At 47.3% G+C, this 19,098-nt stretch overlaps 1 protein-coding gene across 2 annotated transcripts; it reads right to left on the bottom strand.

Annotated features, from left to right (window-relative positions):
• Positions 1-524: 524 nt before the first annotated feature.
• DOLPP1 (dolichyldiphosphatase 1) lies at positions 525-18,887 on the bottom strand. 2 transcript variants are annotated; one of them, XM_018570841.1, is made up of 8 exons: positions 18,789-18,887; positions 10,077-10,177; positions 9,904-9,988; positions 9,682-9,781; positions 7,767-7,865; positions 7,547-7,675; positions 4,499-4,588; positions 525-1,620 (listed from the first exon to the last, which is right to left on the bottom strand). In XM_018570841.1, the coding sequence occupies exons 1-8, from the start codon at positions 18,862-18,864 to the stop codon at positions 1,584-1,586; spliced, it is 717 nt and encodes a 238-aa protein (XP_018426343.1). In that variant the 5' UTR covers positions 18,865-18,887; the 3' UTR covers positions 525-1,583. The 2 variants fall into 2 exon arrangements, with proteins under 2 accessions (XP_018426343.1, XP_018426344.1); XM_018570842.1 differs by lacking the exon at positions 7,547-7,675.
• Between the last annotated feature and the right edge of the window lie 211 nt (positions 18,888-19,098).

A 19,098-nucleotide genomic window follows, 5' to 3' on the forward strand; every position in this document is an offset into this window, starting at 1 on the left:
CAACTCCAGCTCTTGTAAGGTATGGAGACTGGGTGGATCTTTTGAATGGATTTTCCATCCATACGTACAACTCCCTTGCATGTCCTGTAGAGGTGACCGGCCCGGAGTGATGTCACATTGTGGCTCCCGACACCTCTACAGGGCACGCAAGGGAGCTGTTCAAGCAATGCACATATAGATGGAGCTCAATCACAGCACAGCAGCCCACACCGGACCACAGGCTGAGAATCAACTCCAGCTCTTGTACGGTATGGAGACTGGGTGGATCTTTTGAATGGCATCCCAAACGCACCTCCCACCCACGATTCGATCGCCCGCACCGGAACACGCGGTACCGCAATGCCGTGCGTTCCATTTGCGATGCGACTTGGGTCGCGACTAAATGACTACGGCCAAATGTGGGTCCTGAGGTTACACAGGCTGACAACCACTGCTATAGAGCAGAAGTCTCCAACCGTTGTCAGCACCGACATAAAACAAGCAAGTCACAATCAACTAAAAACAGAACACTCAAAAACTTCTTGTTTAGAATCAAGTTGAACGGTTTAATGAATTATATAAATCAGGCAACCTCTTTTTTGTTTGTTTCATGCTTACGGGAAATGCATAATGCAGTGGGGTAGTTAGATGTACGGGAACTGAGCGCCCGCTGAGACGCTGCTGCCAGCAACATCAAAAGGCAGCCAAGAGCCCCATGTGACTTACCAGCCACTGGATTGGGACCACTGCTCTGGAGCTTCGTCAGCTCCCCAGCTACTACAGAAATCATCCTTAATAAGTAACCGCTCTGCTAACACTCCTACCTTCCTCTTATATCTTTTTTTTTTCCACACAAACAATTATTTAAAAAAACCAAAGATCACTAGTGTTAAAAGGGTTATTTGTAGTCCTTAAATTGAAATCTTGTTCAAAGTGCAACAGGAATTGCGTCAAGCCCTCCAGCTGTCGTCTTTCTATAGGCACCGCGGCGAGCATAGCTGCAGTATAGTGAGACATCCTGCCGAGCACGCCGGTTGTTAAAGCACGGGTTCTTGAGTGCTTTACCATCCACGTTCAACAGAGTATGTGAGCACAAGTCCCTCCCCCCTCCCAAAAAAAAGGCGCAGCATTATCCAAAAAAAGTTCCCGGAATTCACAGCATTATCCACCTCATACTTATTAGGTTTAAGTTATATTTTTAAAAAATATATAAATAAAAAGGTGGCTATTCATGCAATAAAAACGCTTCAGTTCTTTCTGCATTTCTTTCGGGGAAAGTTGGAGGAAGTTATTAAAGGGGGAAAAAATAAACAAAAAGCTAATAGCTCTTATAATATTCCATTAGTCTGTCTTCCACCAATCGACTGATCATTGAACAGCGTGCATGTGAGTGCGTTGGCCCCAGTCCTGACATGCAGAGGAGGGCCACTGGCAAGACGGGCATTGTAAACCCAGTGAAGGCCTCTTTCTTTCTCTTTTTGGTCCGTCAGTTTAAGTGTTCCTCGGTGCGCCATGGGCTGTACTGGCTTCAGGTTCCTTCCGACTGCCGTGATATTGTGGACGCTACCGTCATACCCCGCCCTGTCAGTTTGCTCGTTGTTGACTCACTGAAGCTTTGTACCGAGTTTGCGTTGTCTGTTTCTGGAAGAATAGTGATAACAAAAGGAAACAATTAAACAAATTACCAGGGACAGAGGTGTTGCTCCTAGCAAACAATTTACAATTGGGAAAAGTATTAAGTATTATAGACACCTGACCATCACACCTATATGAGCTTCCTGGACATCCCATTGTAAAACCATGGACATTAATATGGAGTTCTCCTACCTCCCCTGACAAAGCCCCTATGTGATAGTTTGGTGGTGACAGGTTCTCTTTATGGAACCTGCCCTCCAACACAGAACAGATGTTCTGTGCAGTTCCTGACGGCTGAGACAGGTGGCGCTGTGATTACAGTGCTCTGGTCTCACAGAGCGGACATTCTTTCGTCTGCTCTACAGGCTCTATGGTGAGCTCATGTGCTGTGTTCACCGGTCACCCCCCCCAGAGCAGTGAACCCCGAAAACTGTGGCGAGGGGGCCCAGACACCGCCGCTCGATTTGATACAAGAGATCTGATCAGGTCACTTGTATAAAAACGAGCGGCGGCCCCATGCTGTACATTTAGCTCCGCTTGTCAGGAGCAGGGCTAAATGTACAAAAAAGAACACTCGCCTGGCTCCTGAAACTGCATGTCCCGGGCGTCGGGCGATAGGAATTCCACACCCCTGAGGCCAAACAGATCTATAAAATATATTGAAGAAGTTTTATTTTACACAGTCATTCATAAGAATATCAAACAAAATATATAGACACCGAACGTATGAGCAGCATAACGCGATGCACTCAATGCTTGAGTGTATCACATTATGCTGCTCATACGTCAATAAACAGACGTATTTGATTTGCTATTGGAGTGCTGGTGTTCTATCAAAGTTTGTGACTGCGTTAGAATGTGTGACCAATTCCTTGGTCACACATTTTAACATAATCCCGTCCAGTTTTTTGGAATGTGTGAACAGTCACGTGGTCACACATTTTAACGTACTCACGCCCACTTTTTCAGCGGTGGAATGTGTGACCGGCAGAAGGTGAAGAATTCCAACGCTTTCTCAGCTGTTCCAGGGCAGATCGGCATTGCAGATGGTATGTGCAGGAGAACTGATCTGCCCTGAAATGTGATTTCTATCTGACTTTATGACTGCGATTAAGCATTCCACAAAGTCAGATAGAAGTGACATTTCAGGACCGATCAGCTGTTCCAGAGCAGATCGGTTCTCCTGCAATACCATCTGCGATGCCGATCTGCCCTGGAACAGCTGAGAAAGTGTTGGAATTCTTCAGCTTTTGCCGGTCACATATTCTACTGCCGAAAAAATGGGCGCAAGTACGTAAAATGTTTGACCACATGACTGGTCACACATTCCAACCCAGTCACAATCTTTGATGGAACACCGGTGTCTATATATTTTGTTTGCTTTTTGACCACGGTTGCCAACCGTCGACAGCCGCAGCCCCCACCCTCATTATCTTTGGAACAGAGGTTTCGAGTGCGATGGGTTCAAGGACTTCATTCATAAGAATATGAAACAAACTTAAAGTGACATTAAAGGATAAAAAAAAATTCCCTCCCCCCAATGTTAAAGTGACATTAAAGTCAAATAATTTTTTTTCCCCTCCCCCCAATGTTAGTGTAAGCACTTACCTTAATCCGATCTTCTTCTTCTTTCCTGTCGTTTTCATCTGTCCCTCCAGCGCTGCTGCGGGTCTCCGATCCAGCGCTGACTACTCTGAGCTTGCTGTCACTTCCTGTCCCACGGTGTCTGCATGCGGGTACACGCGTCCATAGACTTACCTTGTGTCTCCTCTCCCGGCCGAAAATGTGATCTGCTCATGCGCCCGCCCCAAGATGCTTTGCGGCCGCCCGACAATTTTCACATTTGCGGACGGGACCGCGCGGGGAATACACAGGTAAGTGTTAACCTTTTTTAAAGCGTTGTTTTTTTGGTTTTTTTTAAGCTTTTGCATATATATTTACTGCTTGCTAGCCGTAAATATATGCAAAATAAACGGAGGCTTTAATAACCTTTTAAATAGGAGCTTCAATTTGGATACAATAAGGAATCAATAAAGCCTCTGTCAACAAAACAGACAGTTAGGGAAACTGGATATAAATGGCAATAAAAAATGTGACAGAAATTCCCAACCGTCCCCTCTATGCAAAGCTCATCAATGTGGATCTACTGTAACACATTCTAGGCCGAGTCTGGATTATTTCCAATTTCCAGGAGAATAATGTTTATGTGTAGAATAAATTAGAATGTGTGCACTGAATCTCTTTAGGGTCGTTTCCCCCCCCCTTTTCTAGAAGCAGGTTTTTCCCCCCAGAAGATTGGACAATCCTCATGAAGGAGTGTAAATGACTGAACAATAGTAATATATTGAGCAAATGTTATTTCTGTGTCTATAAAGTCTATTTAATACCAAGAGCCTATTAAAAGGAGAACTATGGGGTTAGGTCTTTTCCCCATAGTTCTCCTTAGGGAAACGGGAGGACACAAACTAGCGTCTTCCCGTCACCCTAAGCTCAGTATACCGCGAGCTACTGCTCGCGGTATACTGAGACGCCGCAGCTGAAGCGGATCCTGACAATTATGTCTGGATCCGCCCAGCTGCGTGAGTGACAGCTGGCTCTGCCTATCTAGAGTCAGAACCAGCTGTACCCGCCCCCTCCTCCGTCCATTCCGCCAGTCAGCGTTGAAGGATCGGAGCAGGGAGGGGGGAATCCAGCCCCTCCCCTGTCACGGCAGAGAGCCGTGACATGATCGAGAAGTGAGCGAACGCCGGTATGTGTTCGCTCACCTCCCGATCTACTGAGCCGACCTGTGACAGTCTCATTGTTACAGGTCGGCTAGAACTATGAGGTGAGTGAAAAGCACTCGCCTCATAGTTCTCCTTTAAAAAAAAAACAACCGATTTACCTGGCTTCTGATCGGGTGACTGTGTACTCAAACCACAAGATGTTGGGGATCAAACTGGTGTCACGAATAAGGAAGAATTCGGAGATTGGCCTGTGGACAACAAAATACAAAACAAATATAAATCTATGTAACAGAATGAAAGTGTATTTCCACTTTTGCAAATTGTGATCACACCTATTTTATATCTGTTACATGTTCCCATCCACATCGCATAAGCTAAACCTTCTACTTGGCTTCTCCTGCTAGGATGGGCTGCGAGGAGTTTGTGTGAACCCGGTCTGTACTGTGCTGGCTCATTTCATTATTATTTGTAAAGTAGATTTGAACACTGACTGTCCTAACAACGGGTTAAAGCAAAGGTTCTCAACCTGTGTAACCTCAGGGCCCACATTTGTCCTTGGACATTAAGTGGCGACCCAAGTCGCACGGCATTGCGGTACCGTGCATTCCGGTGCAGGTGATCCTCAGCTTGGGGTCCAGTGCTGGGCTTTGATGAAGCTCCATCCATACATGCACTGCTTGTGCAACTCCCTTGTGCACCTTGTAGAGGTGCCGGGAGCCAGAATGTGATGTCACTCCAGTCCAGGCACCTCTACAGGACATGTGAGGGAGCTGTAAGCAATGCATGTATAGATGGAGCTCCCTCATGGCCATAGACCCAGCCCACACAACCCCACCCCAAGCTGACACTTGGCACCAGGCAGCATATTCCCGAATGGCTGCTGAGCGCAAGAACTGACAGTGCTGTGCTAGGGGGAGGCTGAGGAGCCTCTCACATAGAAAAGTGGAAGGCACACAGCGTCCCACTGAAAACGGGGTCGCGACCCACCAGTTGAAAACCAGAGAGAGCAAAGCAACAGGGTCTTTTTAAGGAGGTCCCACTACCTTTATCTTTGCCCCTCAATTGCTGTGCCCGGCCACAGCAATTTTCAAAATCAATTAGTTAGCCAATTATTAAGTTTGGTTAATCGGATAAAAAAAAAAAAAATGGCTCCAGTGATGGACTATTAGTTTGTATTGAGATCGTAGTCCATCATGGAAGCAAGCTTGGAGCAGTGGAAGTAAAAAAAAAAAAAAAAAAAAAAAAAAAAGAAGTGTGGTGTGCCATATAGTACATTATACAGCGCAATGCAGAATACCAGCAGCTATAGAGGAATACAACAAATCCCGGGGGGGAGAGAGAAGAGGAGAGACACTGACCAACGCTGGAGAGAGACACTGACCGACGCTGGGGGAGGGGAGAGAGACACTGACCGCAGCTGGGGGAGGGGAGAGAAGAGGAGAGAGACGCTGACTGGCGATAGTGGGGGATGGATAGAAGAGGAGAAAGACACTGAGCGATGCTGCAGAGATACACCGACCTTACGCTAGGGGAGGGGGGAGACACCGCCCGACACTGGGGGGAAAGACACCGCCCGACGTTGGGGGTCACGTAAAAATTTCCTCGGCCAAAAAGGGATCACAAGTGGAGAAAGTTTAAGAAGGCCTGATTTATTACACATCAGTTCTGGGTCCAGTGATCAGAGGAGAGATCAGCGGCTGGAAGCTGCTGAATCTCTCTCCGATCGTTGCAGGGAGACCAGTCATGCTGGTCCCGGGTCCTGTCCTGGGGGGGACAGGGACAGCGGAGCCTAGGGAAGGGGAAGTCATTCATTGAAATGACACCAAGAACACGGCTGTGCCAGGCCGCCGTGTTCTTGGTTTAAATACTTCTGCGGGTCGCTGTGTATATACCGTATTTTTCGCTCCATAAGACGCACTTTTTTCCCCCCAAAAGGAGGGGGAAAATGTGACTGCGTCTTATGGAGCGAATCCCGACGCCCGAGACATGCAGTTTCGGGCGCCGGGCGAGTAGTAGGAGCCACTGCTCGTTTAATACGAGTGATTTAATGAGATCACTCGTATTAAAGCCGAGCAGCGGCGGCAGCTATCAAGTTCAGCAGCAGGAGCCACTGCTCGTTCAATACGAGTGATCTAATGAGATCACTCGTATTAAAACCGAGCAGCGGCGACGATCGAGACCATAGAGCAGACGAAGAACGGACTTTCTTCGTCTGCTCTGTGTGATCACTGAGACCGTGGCGCTGTAATCACAGCGCCACCTGTCTCAGCGGTCACTAACTGCAGCTTCTGTCACAGCAGCTGTGTCAGAAGCTACAGTCTGTCGAGTGCTCCATAAGGCGCGCCGGACCTCCCTGCATCCTATGGTCCGGTGCGTCTTATCGACCGCAAAATACGGTACTTATAAATGTACCCCAAAACTGTTTAGACTATAAAAGGCTGACAACAAAGCACAATCACACTGAACATCATACTCTGGACTACTGCTGTGAATAGGGCAATACTAGTTTCCTCTATGACAAGAATTTGAGTCTTCAGTGGGCAGCAAAAGCTTCAAAATCACTTCTAGGCCGGGTTCACACGTGGGTGTTTCTCGGTGCTAAAAAAAACGCTCAGCAAGTGAAATCCTATCGAGTGCTATGGACATGGTTCCCACCTCGGCGTATTGCAGCGCGATTTGTGGCGCTGAAAAACGCCCTACACCCGAAATAGTACAGGCGCTTCTTTGGGGCGTATTTCAGCGCCTATCCATTGGTATTCCCGAGTGTGGCTCGGGGTTAACAAAGCGGTAACCCCCCGAGCCACACTCGGGAATACAGCGTAGGTCTTACCTTGTCTGCGATCCCCGCTGTGTCCTTCAGCCGCTGCCGTCTTTTGTCCCTTGCGAGCGTCTGCGTCGCAGGGGGGCGGAGCCGGCGGGAAGTTTAAAAAGTTAGAAAAAAAATAAATCATACAGCCAGGGAGGTTAAAAGCCGTGCGTCGAACGCGCATTTTGAAACGTGCTAAAAAAACGGGCATAAAACGCTCCTATTTGGAACGCCCAGGTGTGAACCCAGCCCTAAAGCAGACTACATGCGTTTCTCTAATAAAGTTACTTTAATCATTTATGGGCAATTATTTGATTGTCCTTTACAGATAGAAGTATTTCAAGACAGAATCCATCATGTTTAGACAGAATTCCAATTTCTATGAATGATCATAGCTTACCAGGCCGCGATTCTTGGGAACAGCGGCGTTAGGATCTCCTGTGTGAAAATAAACCAGGCTAGAGCCAACAAGCTTCCAACCACAGCGCCATACCAAACTTGACTCCAGCTGTGATACATGAGATACACTCTGCCAGAAAAGCACAGGAGTTAAACAGAATGCAGCACAACGAATGCACCTGCAGGTACACATGACAGCATGTAAACACTATTGTCCTTACCTACTATACGACACAAGACATGCTGCTGTCAGGAGACACAGAGACAGCACGTGACGCCAGAGCAGGTCCAAGAACCGAGCGTTGTTGGTCTGGTGCATTCTGATAAGAAAGCATCATGAGATGGAATTTAGAATGACCAAGTCAGTTTAAGTTTGCTTATGAAGTGGGAATACATCGATGTATTGCATGTGATGCGACTGTGCCTAGGCTCTCCAGTTCTGTTGCTTCATAGCTAGTATGTCTGCAGTGTTAGATCTCTAAGGCACTGCTGCCTCTGACTAGTCTTAGGAGATTCGGTGACTGAAAAATTCACAATTACGCTCCTCACTGTTCTCCTTGCTGGACCGGAAGCTGTGTATGGATGCTTCACCATTGGAGGGGTAACACCAAAATGACTGGACAGTCCTTTTGGTGTCACCCCCTATGAAAAGTCGGGCAATCAGTCACAGACAGAGAGCCCGACAGTGTCAGAAAAGAGGAGGGTGTATGTGTAAAGTCACTCGCACTCCAATAGAATTTCAAGTCATAAAAACGGTTTATTGACTGGATTGCTATCACATCATATGCCTGGTTGCCAGGCAACGCTTATGCCATGCGGACGAGGGTTCTCTCCAATCGGGCTGCAGGTCGAGAGAGACATAGTCTCCATGGAGCTAGAGATCCCGCCCATCTCCACACTTGGATAGTGTTTGGGGTGGAGCTAGCTCAGGAGCACATGTGGTAGTTTGCAGCAAGGCCAGAGGCAACATGGCAGCACATTTAGAACTCTTAAAGGGCCAGACGATCCTGATTGATCTGGGTAATGTCTTACATGTGATGCTTTGTTATATCATCATTATGGCGGGAATGCATAGTCTTTCCATCAACGGAACACGTGTTCATGTGATTGGTCCACTGTCTTTCTCACCATGTGTATATAGCTGCACTTGTACTGTGGTGTTTCACATTTTGTTTGCCTGAAGAAGGAACCGATGTTGTTCCGAAACGTCGCTATATGATGTGATAGCAATCGAGTCAATAAACCGTTTTTGACTTGAAGTTCTTTTGGAGTGCGAGTGACTTTATATATATACTTATCTTGGATTGCAGAGGCATCTGCAGTCACTTTGGCACCCACCCAACTCTAAGGTATTATCCGGTCAGGAGTGCGATGGGTACACTGGATTTAGGAGAGAGGAGGGGACCCGGCGGCATACCTCATCCCGTCTGGTGAACGTCCTCTCCTCTCACTGCCGGCGTCCATCAACAAGATGGCTGCCGGCAGGCGTCAATAAGACAACCGTGCATGCGCGATAACGTCACGGCGGGGTGTCACCCGGTCTCCGCTCCGGGTGACACCCAGCCTCGGGACGCCCCTGCTTCCTCTGGTAAGTGAATGGAAATTGATCTTAAAGGAGAACTATGAGGCGAGTGAAAATCACTCAGCCTCATAGTTCTAGCCGACATGTGACAATAAAACTGTCACACGTCGGCTCAATAGATCGGGAAGTGAGCGAACACATACCGTCGCTCGCTCACTTCTCGATCTATCCCTGCAGAGAGAGGTGACTGTCACTCACGGCTCCCTGCATGGATTCCCCCTCCCCGAACATCCAGCGCTGACTGTCTGAACGGAGGGGGCAGGTACAGCTGGCTCTGCCTCTAGATAGGCAGAGCCAGCTGTCAATCAAGCAACTGGGTGGATCCAGCCAGTATTGTCGGGATCCGTCCTGGCTGCGGTGTCTCAGTATACTGCAAACTGTAGCTCGTGATATACTGAGCTTTGGGTGACGGGAGGACGCTAGTTTGTCCACCCTTAGGAGAACTATGGGGAAAAGCCTTAACACCATAGTTCTCCTTTAAGCACAAGAGGGTGCCTGCTATACACCAGGGAGGGCTACTTTCCTTTTTTTAAATTTTTAACAATGTAGCTCACCTTAAATAAAGGAAGAGGAATGAATACCCAAAAAAGAACCACATGAACTGAGAATGGCTGGAAGGTAACCCATACTCTGTTGTGACTGTTGAGTGTGTCCCTGTCAAATGAAGGGAAGAAATTTCCAAGTATAAAAACAGCATCTTCTACAGATCAAATTCAACAAGCTTTCCCCACACAGGGCAATCGGGGGCAGTGAGCCTTCACCACGCATGGACTCACCTTCACAAGGACGCGGCTCCCTCACTATATTCTTTATTAACCAGTTTACACCTTCGTTCATTACCAAGCCCCCCAGAAAGGAAATCTGCAAACAGAAAGAGCCCGTGAGATGTCATGATTTGGGACAACGGCATAAAAGCAAAGAAGACTGTGCTAACGATGTGTGACCTGACCGTGTGAAGTTCTCTCTTGAAGATAATTAGCGTCACAAAACTGACGAGAATGAAGATTGGTAATAGGCTGAGGTAGGCCAACAGCTGTCCATAGACGTCCCCTGTAGGAAAGACAGAAAGCAAAAATGAGAAGTCATTAGGAGCTGCATCATTGTCTGACACAAAAGGGCCGACATACATTATATATGGAGGAAAGAAAATAAACAAAAACAGAATCATTGTTCATGGCAACCAGATCCTTGTTGAATCTGATTGGTTCTTCTTGATAACAGCTCCACTTTTGCTCTAGTTTTAATAAACATCAAAAATGTGTGATTGCGAGTGATAATATGATTATTTCTGTCCATGTCCTCTGTTAGGGAGAGCCTCCAATGGAATGAGAATGCAGAGAGGGAGTATACATTGCTGGGGAGGTGGACTATCAGGAGGAACTCTCACTTTGCCTTAAGTGGGGTTATATGGAAGCACAATGTAAAAACAAAACAGATTTGAGGTTGTCAGACTAGTAGTACAGTGGTGCCTCGGTTCACAAACTTAATTTGTTCCACGATTCAGGTCGCGAACCGAATCAAATTTCCCCATAAGGTTCAATGTAAATTAGGTTAATCCGTTCTGAACCATATGTAAATTCATTACCGCTCTGCACATTCTTGTCACCTTCATTACCGCTCTGCACTTTCTTTTTACCATCATGCTTTTTCCGCACTTTCTTTTTACCACCATGCTTTTTCCGCACTTTCTTTTTACCACCATGCTTGCTGCGCACTTTCTTTTTACCACCATGCTTGCTGCGCACTTTTTTACCACCATGCTCGCTGCGCACTTTTTTACCACCATGCTCGCTCCGCACTTTTTTACCACCATGCTCCCTCCGCACTTTTTTACCACCATGCTCCCTCCGCACTTTCTTTTTACCACCATGCTCGCTGCGCACTTTCTTTTTACCACCATGCTCGCTGCGCAATTTCTTTTTACCACCATGCTAGCTCCGCACTTACTTTTTACCACCATGCTAGCTCCGCAGTTTTTACCACCATGCTCCCTCCGCACTTTTTTACCACCATGCTTGCTGCGCACTTTCTTTTTACCACCATGCTAGCTCCGCACTTTCTTTTTGCCACCATGCTAGCTCCGCACTTTCTTTTTGCCACCATGCTGCTTGCTCTGCACCTTCTTTGGAGCCATGCTGGATTGAATAATACTGTACAGTACTTTATGTGCTAAAAAGCACACAAAAAGGCATCACAGCAAGTGTGCACAGGTCTGTCTGGGACCACAACTAGAGTAAGCCACGACCACGTGTCAGAGCGGGAAAGATGGCCGTGTTCGTCACCCGATTTGGAGTTCGCAAATGGAAGCAAAACAGAATTGTTCGCGAACAGAAGCGTTTGTGAACCCAGGTATTACTGTATTTAAAAATGGATGGACCCAAGATTAAAAGAATGCCTGACACATTTCCCTGCAGTCAATGCTGAATGTGTGCTGATATCTTCATAACACTAATGTCCCAGAGTCATGAAGAGCAACAATTCTAGGCAGCTGACTGATAAGATACTGTACACCCACAACGGTCTCTTTCCTCCATTAACTGTAATATATTCCGCATCATAGAGGAAACATTTTGCAAGCCCCCATACCAAGAGGCATCCACGGACTGCTGGCTTTCTTTTCAAAATGATAGTTTGTTTGGCTGTAATGCCGACCGAATGGCTTTACTAGTTGTTGTTTAAAGAAACATTTTTATTAGACATTCTGGTCACGCAAACATTTTGTGTATCGGGCATAATCTGCATCATGTAAGTTTTTCAGGTATAAAAAAACAGAACTTGACAAATTTGCTTTGAATCCAGGAGCCATCTATAAAAAAGTTAGGAGGCAGTTCTGTTTATTTGTAGGCCTCATTCAGACGAGAATCGGCCGGCAGGTACAGCTCTGTGCTGCGTGCACGGCCGTACCGGGCATCTCCCGGGAAGGACAGGTGCTGCGCATGATTAGTACGCAGCCCGTCATTCTCTATGGGAGTACGTGGCCGTACGCCGCCCTACACTCACCCAACCTGCACGTCAGTGCGGGTGAGCGTACTCCTACGCTGCGTCCGATCTGGGACACCCGCACCCGTATGGACCTGCACTTGAGGTGAGCGTAGGGGGGTGTACGGCCGCGTAGTCCCATAGAGAAGGACAGGGGCTGCGTACTAATATCACACGCAGCACCTGTCCTTCCCAGGAGCTGCTCGATATGGCCGTGCGCGCAGCACGGAGCTGTAAGTGCCGGCCGATTCTCATGTGAATGAGCCCTTAAACTAACAAAGCTTTATTTTCAATGGCAAGTTTTAATTGGCCCAAGCGGTGATACCTGACATGTGTAGCGCAATTGTCCTTTTTGTACCCAACTTTTTTTTTCCCAGCTCACAAGCCCCCATGTGATAGCACATTGGAGGTGACAGGGTCTTTTAAAGCATAAATGTTGAATTGCACGTCTTTTTTTGAGGAAAATGCAGCATATCCCGGGACCTCTATAGGGAATGCAAGGGAGGTGTACAAGCAATGCACGTATGAATGGAGCTTCGTCACAGCACAGTAGCCCACACTGAGCCCCTAAAAAAAATTTGGGTGTGTATGTGTGCCTGACTGTACCATTCACCCAGGCTTGACAAAGAGGCTGCGACTCGAAACGCGTAGCCACCAGTTGGAGAGATCCCACCAGTCACATTGCTCCCCAGTTCCACCTTATGTCACCCCATTGTGACTTCCTGTCACTAGAGTTGCCTACTCACAGCACTGAGCGACCACTCTGTACTCAGAGCCGTTCGGCACTAACACTCTTTTGTTCTGCCGTCGCGGCTTAGCCTGGCCAGCTGAGCCTGTGCAGACGGCGGACACCGCTCTCACTGACATTCCAGTTTTTTAAGCCACGAGCTTATTGAAATACCACCTCTCAGTCAAGCCACATGTTACATGGACGTCAGACGAGCTCTTCTGAGGTATTCAGACCCACATCGCGGACATCTAAACGCGAGTCATAATCACTCTCACAGTAGTAGCGCTCTTTTTATGTGTGTTTTTGGTATGTGTGCGTGAGAATGTCTCTGAGTACGTGAGATTGTGTCTGTCAGTGTTTTAATCGCAAACTACCGTGCAGCCGCACCTACTGTTCCTTCTGGTGCAGAAAGTGCGTTGAAATTCATGTAAATGGCACCCCAAACACACCTCCCACCAACAGTTTGATTGCTTGCACCGGAACATGAGGTACTGCAATGGCGTGCGGTCCAGTGAGGTGTGACTTGGGTCGTTATTTATCGGAGTTGCCCCGCTCAATATGGGCCAACTCAGATTAATAATGTGCTGGATTAGTCTTACCCTGGTTCATTATAATACTTTATTGCTGTGTAGTATGTGTATAGGGAAATGCTGCGGTTGGCACACGTGCAGTACAGCCAAACCTCTTACTTCTAACTAAACCGGAAGTCAGGTCGTTGGAGATCTCGACGAGTTGGAACTTTCAATAGAACACAACCTCCAAAGTGAGAGAAATCCCTGGTGTCAGAACTGGTGTCCCCATAACAAGATTTCCAATCTATTCCTGTTCTGACGACAACCCAAAATTTGGGATTTTCTTTCAGTATTAAGGGTCATCAGGACTAATAGGGTGCATCTCCAAACCGAAGACACAGACAGCAATAAACCAGACAGCTGTTCTAATCTCTCTTTACTCTATCCAAAACTGAAAAAAAAAGAGGTTTTGGCTTCAGTTGCACCTTAAAGTGACATTAAACCCTCAGATTTTTTAACATAAACCAATACTGTAATGTGTGCCTTACTGTAATCCATGGTTGTTTCCCTTCTCTTTGCTACTCTTCCTTTTAAATCCTTATCTCTTCTCATGCTGGGGGAGAACTTCCCTTTGCAGCTGAGTGACTCTTCCTGTAGTGCCGGCTCAGGTTGCAAACCTACACACAGACACCATGTAGCCATTCCAGAGACAAGGCAGTCTGCTGCAAAACAGAAGTTCTGCCCAGCATGAGAAGAGATACAGATTTAAAAAGGAAGAGCAGCAAAGAGAAGGGAAACAACCATGGATTACAGTAAGGCGCACATTACAGTATTGGTTTATGTTAAAAAATCTGAGGGTTTAAAGTCACTTCAATGTTAATAAACCTTGTGGTATACCTAGCTACAATGCTAGAATGTACAAGGCCCGGTTCACACCATCTGCGTTTGGGCAGAGTTGACCGTTCCAGCACAGTTCAAACACAAGACAAGGCGTTTTGCCTTGTCATGGATGGGCTTGGCTCACAACACTGCGTTCCTCTGGTGTGCACTTAAAAAAAAAGTACAGCATGCAGTACTTTTTTTTTTTTTTAAGTGCATCTCAGTGAGGCATGGTACAAGAGTATACCCATAGAACTGAATGAAATCTTAATTGTGACATTTCAATAAAGTTCAGCAAAAAAAATTAAAGTGACATTAACCCCTTCGTGACTGACGACGTACAGTGTACGTCGCCAGCATCGGGGCTGTTTAAACAGACTCCCGGCGACTTTTGCCGCCGGGACTCTGTTTAAACTTGTAGAGCCGACTGTCGGCTTTACAACAGAAGCGATCCTGGCGACTTACCTGTCGCCAGATCGCTTCTGCGTCCCGAAGAAGGGGCCGCCCCCCCCCGCCGGACACCCCCGCCGTGCTTCCCGGGCTCCGTTGCCCCTCCTACGGGCCCGGGACCGGCGATCTTTGTGTCCGCGGGGAGCTGGGGAGGAGGTCGACGAACTTCCGTTCATCGATCCCCTCCCCGTTCTATGGGACCGGGAGCGATGCAGATTGCATCACTTCCGGTCCCTGGGCTGTCAGTTCTGGGCTCCTGCAGCCCAGCTATAAGCTATTGAAGTGCGATCTGCACTTCAATAGCTCATTTCTAGTGTAAAGGTGACACTGAGGGTCTTTTGGACCCCCAGCATCACCTTAAAGAGGACCTGTCACCACCATCTGCTATTACATGGGGGGGCTTGCAAGCCCCCCCATGTGATAGCAGTCAAAGTAAAGTAAAAAAAAAAAAAAAAACAGTTTTTAAAATTAAAATGAAATAAAATAAATCTAATAATAATAAAAAAAATTTTTTAAAAGTCCCCCGCCCCCGCGAGCCCGCGCGTCGCCACGTAAACACGCGTCGGGTGCGCCTACGCATGAAAACGACGAACGCGCTACACATGTTGGGTATCGCCGCGCACGCCGGAGTGAGAGCAATAATTCTAGGGCCAGTATTTTGGGGTATCTCTAAATTGATGACCTGTGGGGGCTTTTAAAGCGTCTTTTATTGACTTTTTGGGGTACTGCAGTTTTTCGCCGTTTCACGGTCGCACGCAATCTGTAAACTGGGCATGTTGGGTATCGTTTTACTCGTTGTAACCTCATCTTTTATATTTCATTTAAAAAAATGGGTAATTTGTTGTGTTTTGGGGCATTTAATTAAATTTGTCACTAAATTTTGGGGTTTAATAAGGAGTTGCGCTAATATTGCGCAACATAAAAATTTTCAACTACCACCATTTTATTCTATAGGGTCTTGGCATTCAGAAAATATATAATGTTGGGGGGTTTTTACGTCATTTTCAGGCCTAAAATGTGGAATATAACATGGGTGCAAAAAATTAAAAAAGGGCCTCAGTCATGAAGGGGTTAAAGTCAAAAATGTTTTCCCCTCCCCAATGTTAATTAAAGCACTTCCCTTAAATGATGTTTCTTAATCCGATCTTCTTCCCTGTCCTTTTCATCTGTCTCTCCAGCGCTGCGGCGGGTCTCCGATCCAGCGCTGACTCCCCTGGGCCTGCTGGCACGTCCTGTCCCACGGTGTCTGCATGCGGGTGCTCGCTGTCCATAGACTTAGCTTGCGTCTCTCCTCGCGTCCCGGCCAAAAAGTTGATCTACGCATGCGCCCGCCCCAAGATGCTTTGCTGCCGCCCGAGATTTTTCACATGTTCGGACGGGAGTGTGGGGGGAAGACACGGGTGAGTATTAATCCTTTTCAAAGCGTTTTTTTTAACACTTTTTGCATATATCTACTGCTTGCTAGCAGTAGATAAATGCAAAAACACCCGAGGCTTTAGTTATCCTTTAACAGTTCAATGCGGCTCGATAAAGAGCATCAGCACTGCCCAGGGACACGCACCCCCAGCAGCCGTGCTGTTGAGCATGTCTTGTTCACTTGTTTGCCTGATGAAGGTGATCCTGCGAGACCCCGAAACGTTGTTTAGGAGTGTTCTACTTGCAACGTTAATAAACACGTACTGAACTTGCTTTGGAGTGCCGGTGTCCTTCCTTTACTTATATTTTGTCGGAAGCCAACTGCTGCACCCACCTTCCATTTTTGGAGCAGCGGCTCTGAGTGGGATGGGTACACGGACTGTATCCTGTTGGTGTGAACATACCCTCCATGTTAGACAAACCCATAGACCTTGTGATGATGACACATTTACTTCCCCACACTCAAGAATTTGCTCCACTTCCAAATTGTTGTTAGTCCGGTTAAAAACACGGCCGCCGCCTCCTTTATAGAACCTGTTTTCACACCCCTCCTACTGAGCATGTGCATTGGCTTTACCATTCCTGGCACCTGTCATATTCCGAACAATGCATGTGCGGGGGGACCCCTTTCTTCACAGCTGGCACTCAACTCTTGTTCCTGATAGTCTGGGTCGTGGCCCACGTTGTTCTCATGTACAATGCAGGGCTATTAGTCCTGTATTGTACTTAATTACATTAGCATGCGACTGCAGGCTGAGAGTCATTTTGCCTGGTAGGGGGCCGACAAGGTACAAGTACCCTTTACGGAGGCACTGGGGGTCTAGTAGATGTCTTCTCCTCTTCCGCCAGGCCATGCAGATCGAGGACAGAGTGCTCATGTGCAATAATTCAGGATTGTCAAATAAAGTGTTTATACTGAATTCTGTGGCTTCTCCGATCTTTTATAACTACCGTGGTCCGATTCCTTCTCAGGGTCAGCACCGTGTTCTTTTTAGTCAAGGACAGAGAGACCCCCACCTGCCGTTTTACCAGACGCTGCAGTCAGCATTTGACAGCTCTGAACCTGGAAGTGCAGAGAGCTGAACGCTTCCGGGTTCATACAGCCTAGGGACACAGCTACCTCCTCATGTATCACTTGCCCCCTCCCTTCTAGATTGTAAGATATCAGGGGCAGGGCCCTCCTTACCATCTTTTCCTGAATTGTAATGTCTTCCTTATATTGTAAAGCGATGCGCAAACTGTTGGCGCTATATAAATCCTGTATAATAAAAATGAGTGAATTGGACTGGTGGCTGCACGCCATGTCTCAGGGTGGGTTTCCCGATGGTGACAACAGTGTACCATGTCTGCGTATATGTTGTGATGAATAGGTCACTTGCAGTCTCCACGGGAAGCCCAAAGGGTGACAATGCAGGAACACAATTGTGGGACACACACAGAGTTCTGTCACCCTATAACAGGAAGTGCTGCTACAAGGACATCAAGCTACTATTCTAATGAGAGCTGAAGGATATAAAATATAGGCAATGCTCTTTTGATGTCTGGGAAGGTTCTCATTCATCCAGCTCATGGTATATCTGTAAAAAATAAGTCAAGGCAACTGGGCTTGTTGTATTTTTTTTTTTACAGATAATGACTATTGATATTACATGAACTTGTTAACGCTTATGTGAGATTTTAGTGATCGGGTTTACATAGGATTCAACGTGTGCACTGGGGCTTCCAAGAGCTAAAGTAACCAAATGGATCAGAACAACTTACCACAGACAAGTGTGTTCCTTTTATGATCTCTATACTTACCATGGTGGTGTTAGGTTGTAGGGTTGCCACCTGCCCAGGATTCACCCAGACAGTCCGGGTTTTGAATGCTGTGTCCAGGTTTCTTGGCAACAGAAACCCAGACACATGATGTCAGACAGACAGGGGCAACCAACATCAAGATGGGGCTACTGGCCCCACCACCGAAAATAGTCTCAACTGTGACATTTACATATGAATGGGTGGCGCTATTTACATATGAATAAACCATGACTCATTCTCCAAGAAAAAGTTTGCACATCGCTAGAGTGTTCGCTTGAAGAAAAGGTGTCAACCCTAGTAGGTTGACTTATCCGTTTGGTTACTCTTCTGATCAAAACACCAGAAGGATCTGAAACAAAATGACCCAGAGTACGGCCCACATAAGGGCTTGTGCAAAGAGGCAACCCCTGCTTAGGAAGCCCAGCACCAGCAACGCACGGCAGACATTGTGTCATCAGCACACATGGGCGACATTGTGTAGGGGGCGGGATTTGATGTTGCAGCTTCATAAGCGGTGCAAGCTTTCTTCCCTGTGGGATGTCAATGTGTACTGGAATTCTGAAGTAGGATTAGAAGTAATGCTTTCTAACAATGGTCATATGTGCCAAACAAACTCAATGATGTTTTCAGGGAATGCCCCCATGTAGTACGCAGGCCCCAGAGGATGCCAGACAAAGGCTTGTCTACTCCTAAATCCATCAGACAAGCCAGCTAAACACACACACTGCAGTCATACCGCGCATGCGCAGACTTATTAGCCAGACCATCCCTAAGGCGCATGCGCAGAACCCAGACAGTCCCATAAAGGGATCGCAGTTTTGCATTTAAACCCCTCCCCGTGACTAAAATTCAGCCAGCGGCAGCCAAGCTGCTGGAGCTGCAAGGCCGTCTTTACCTTCAGGATATTCAACGTGCGTGAGGGAAACTGGGCGCCATTGAGCTGAGAGCGAGCACCCTTCTGCTGCCGCCATCTTACCCGGATACCGGGCGTTTGGAAACAACAAATGGCGAAGCAGGAAGAGGCGCCGGCCAATGAGTGGAAAAAGAAAACGGACACGTCAGAAGGAGCCAATGGGTAAGCAGAGCAGGTAGAGGCTGCGCCCCAATGGCGAGGTCGTCCAGGCGTGAGGGCGGAAGCTGGCGCGTATACGCCAGTGTGTGGACCAATCCGAGAGAAGAGCTCTTCTGCAACAGCCAACCGGCTT

The sequence above is a fragment of the Nanorana parkeri genome, unplaced genomic scaffold, assembly GCF_000935625.1.
Source record: "Nanorana parkeri isolate BGI_ZX_2015 unplaced genomic scaffold, ASM93562v1 scaffold1607, whole genome shotgun sequence".
Taxonomy (NCBI): Eukaryota; Metazoa; Chordata; class Amphibia; order Anura; family Dicroglossidae; genus Nanorana; species Nanorana parkeri.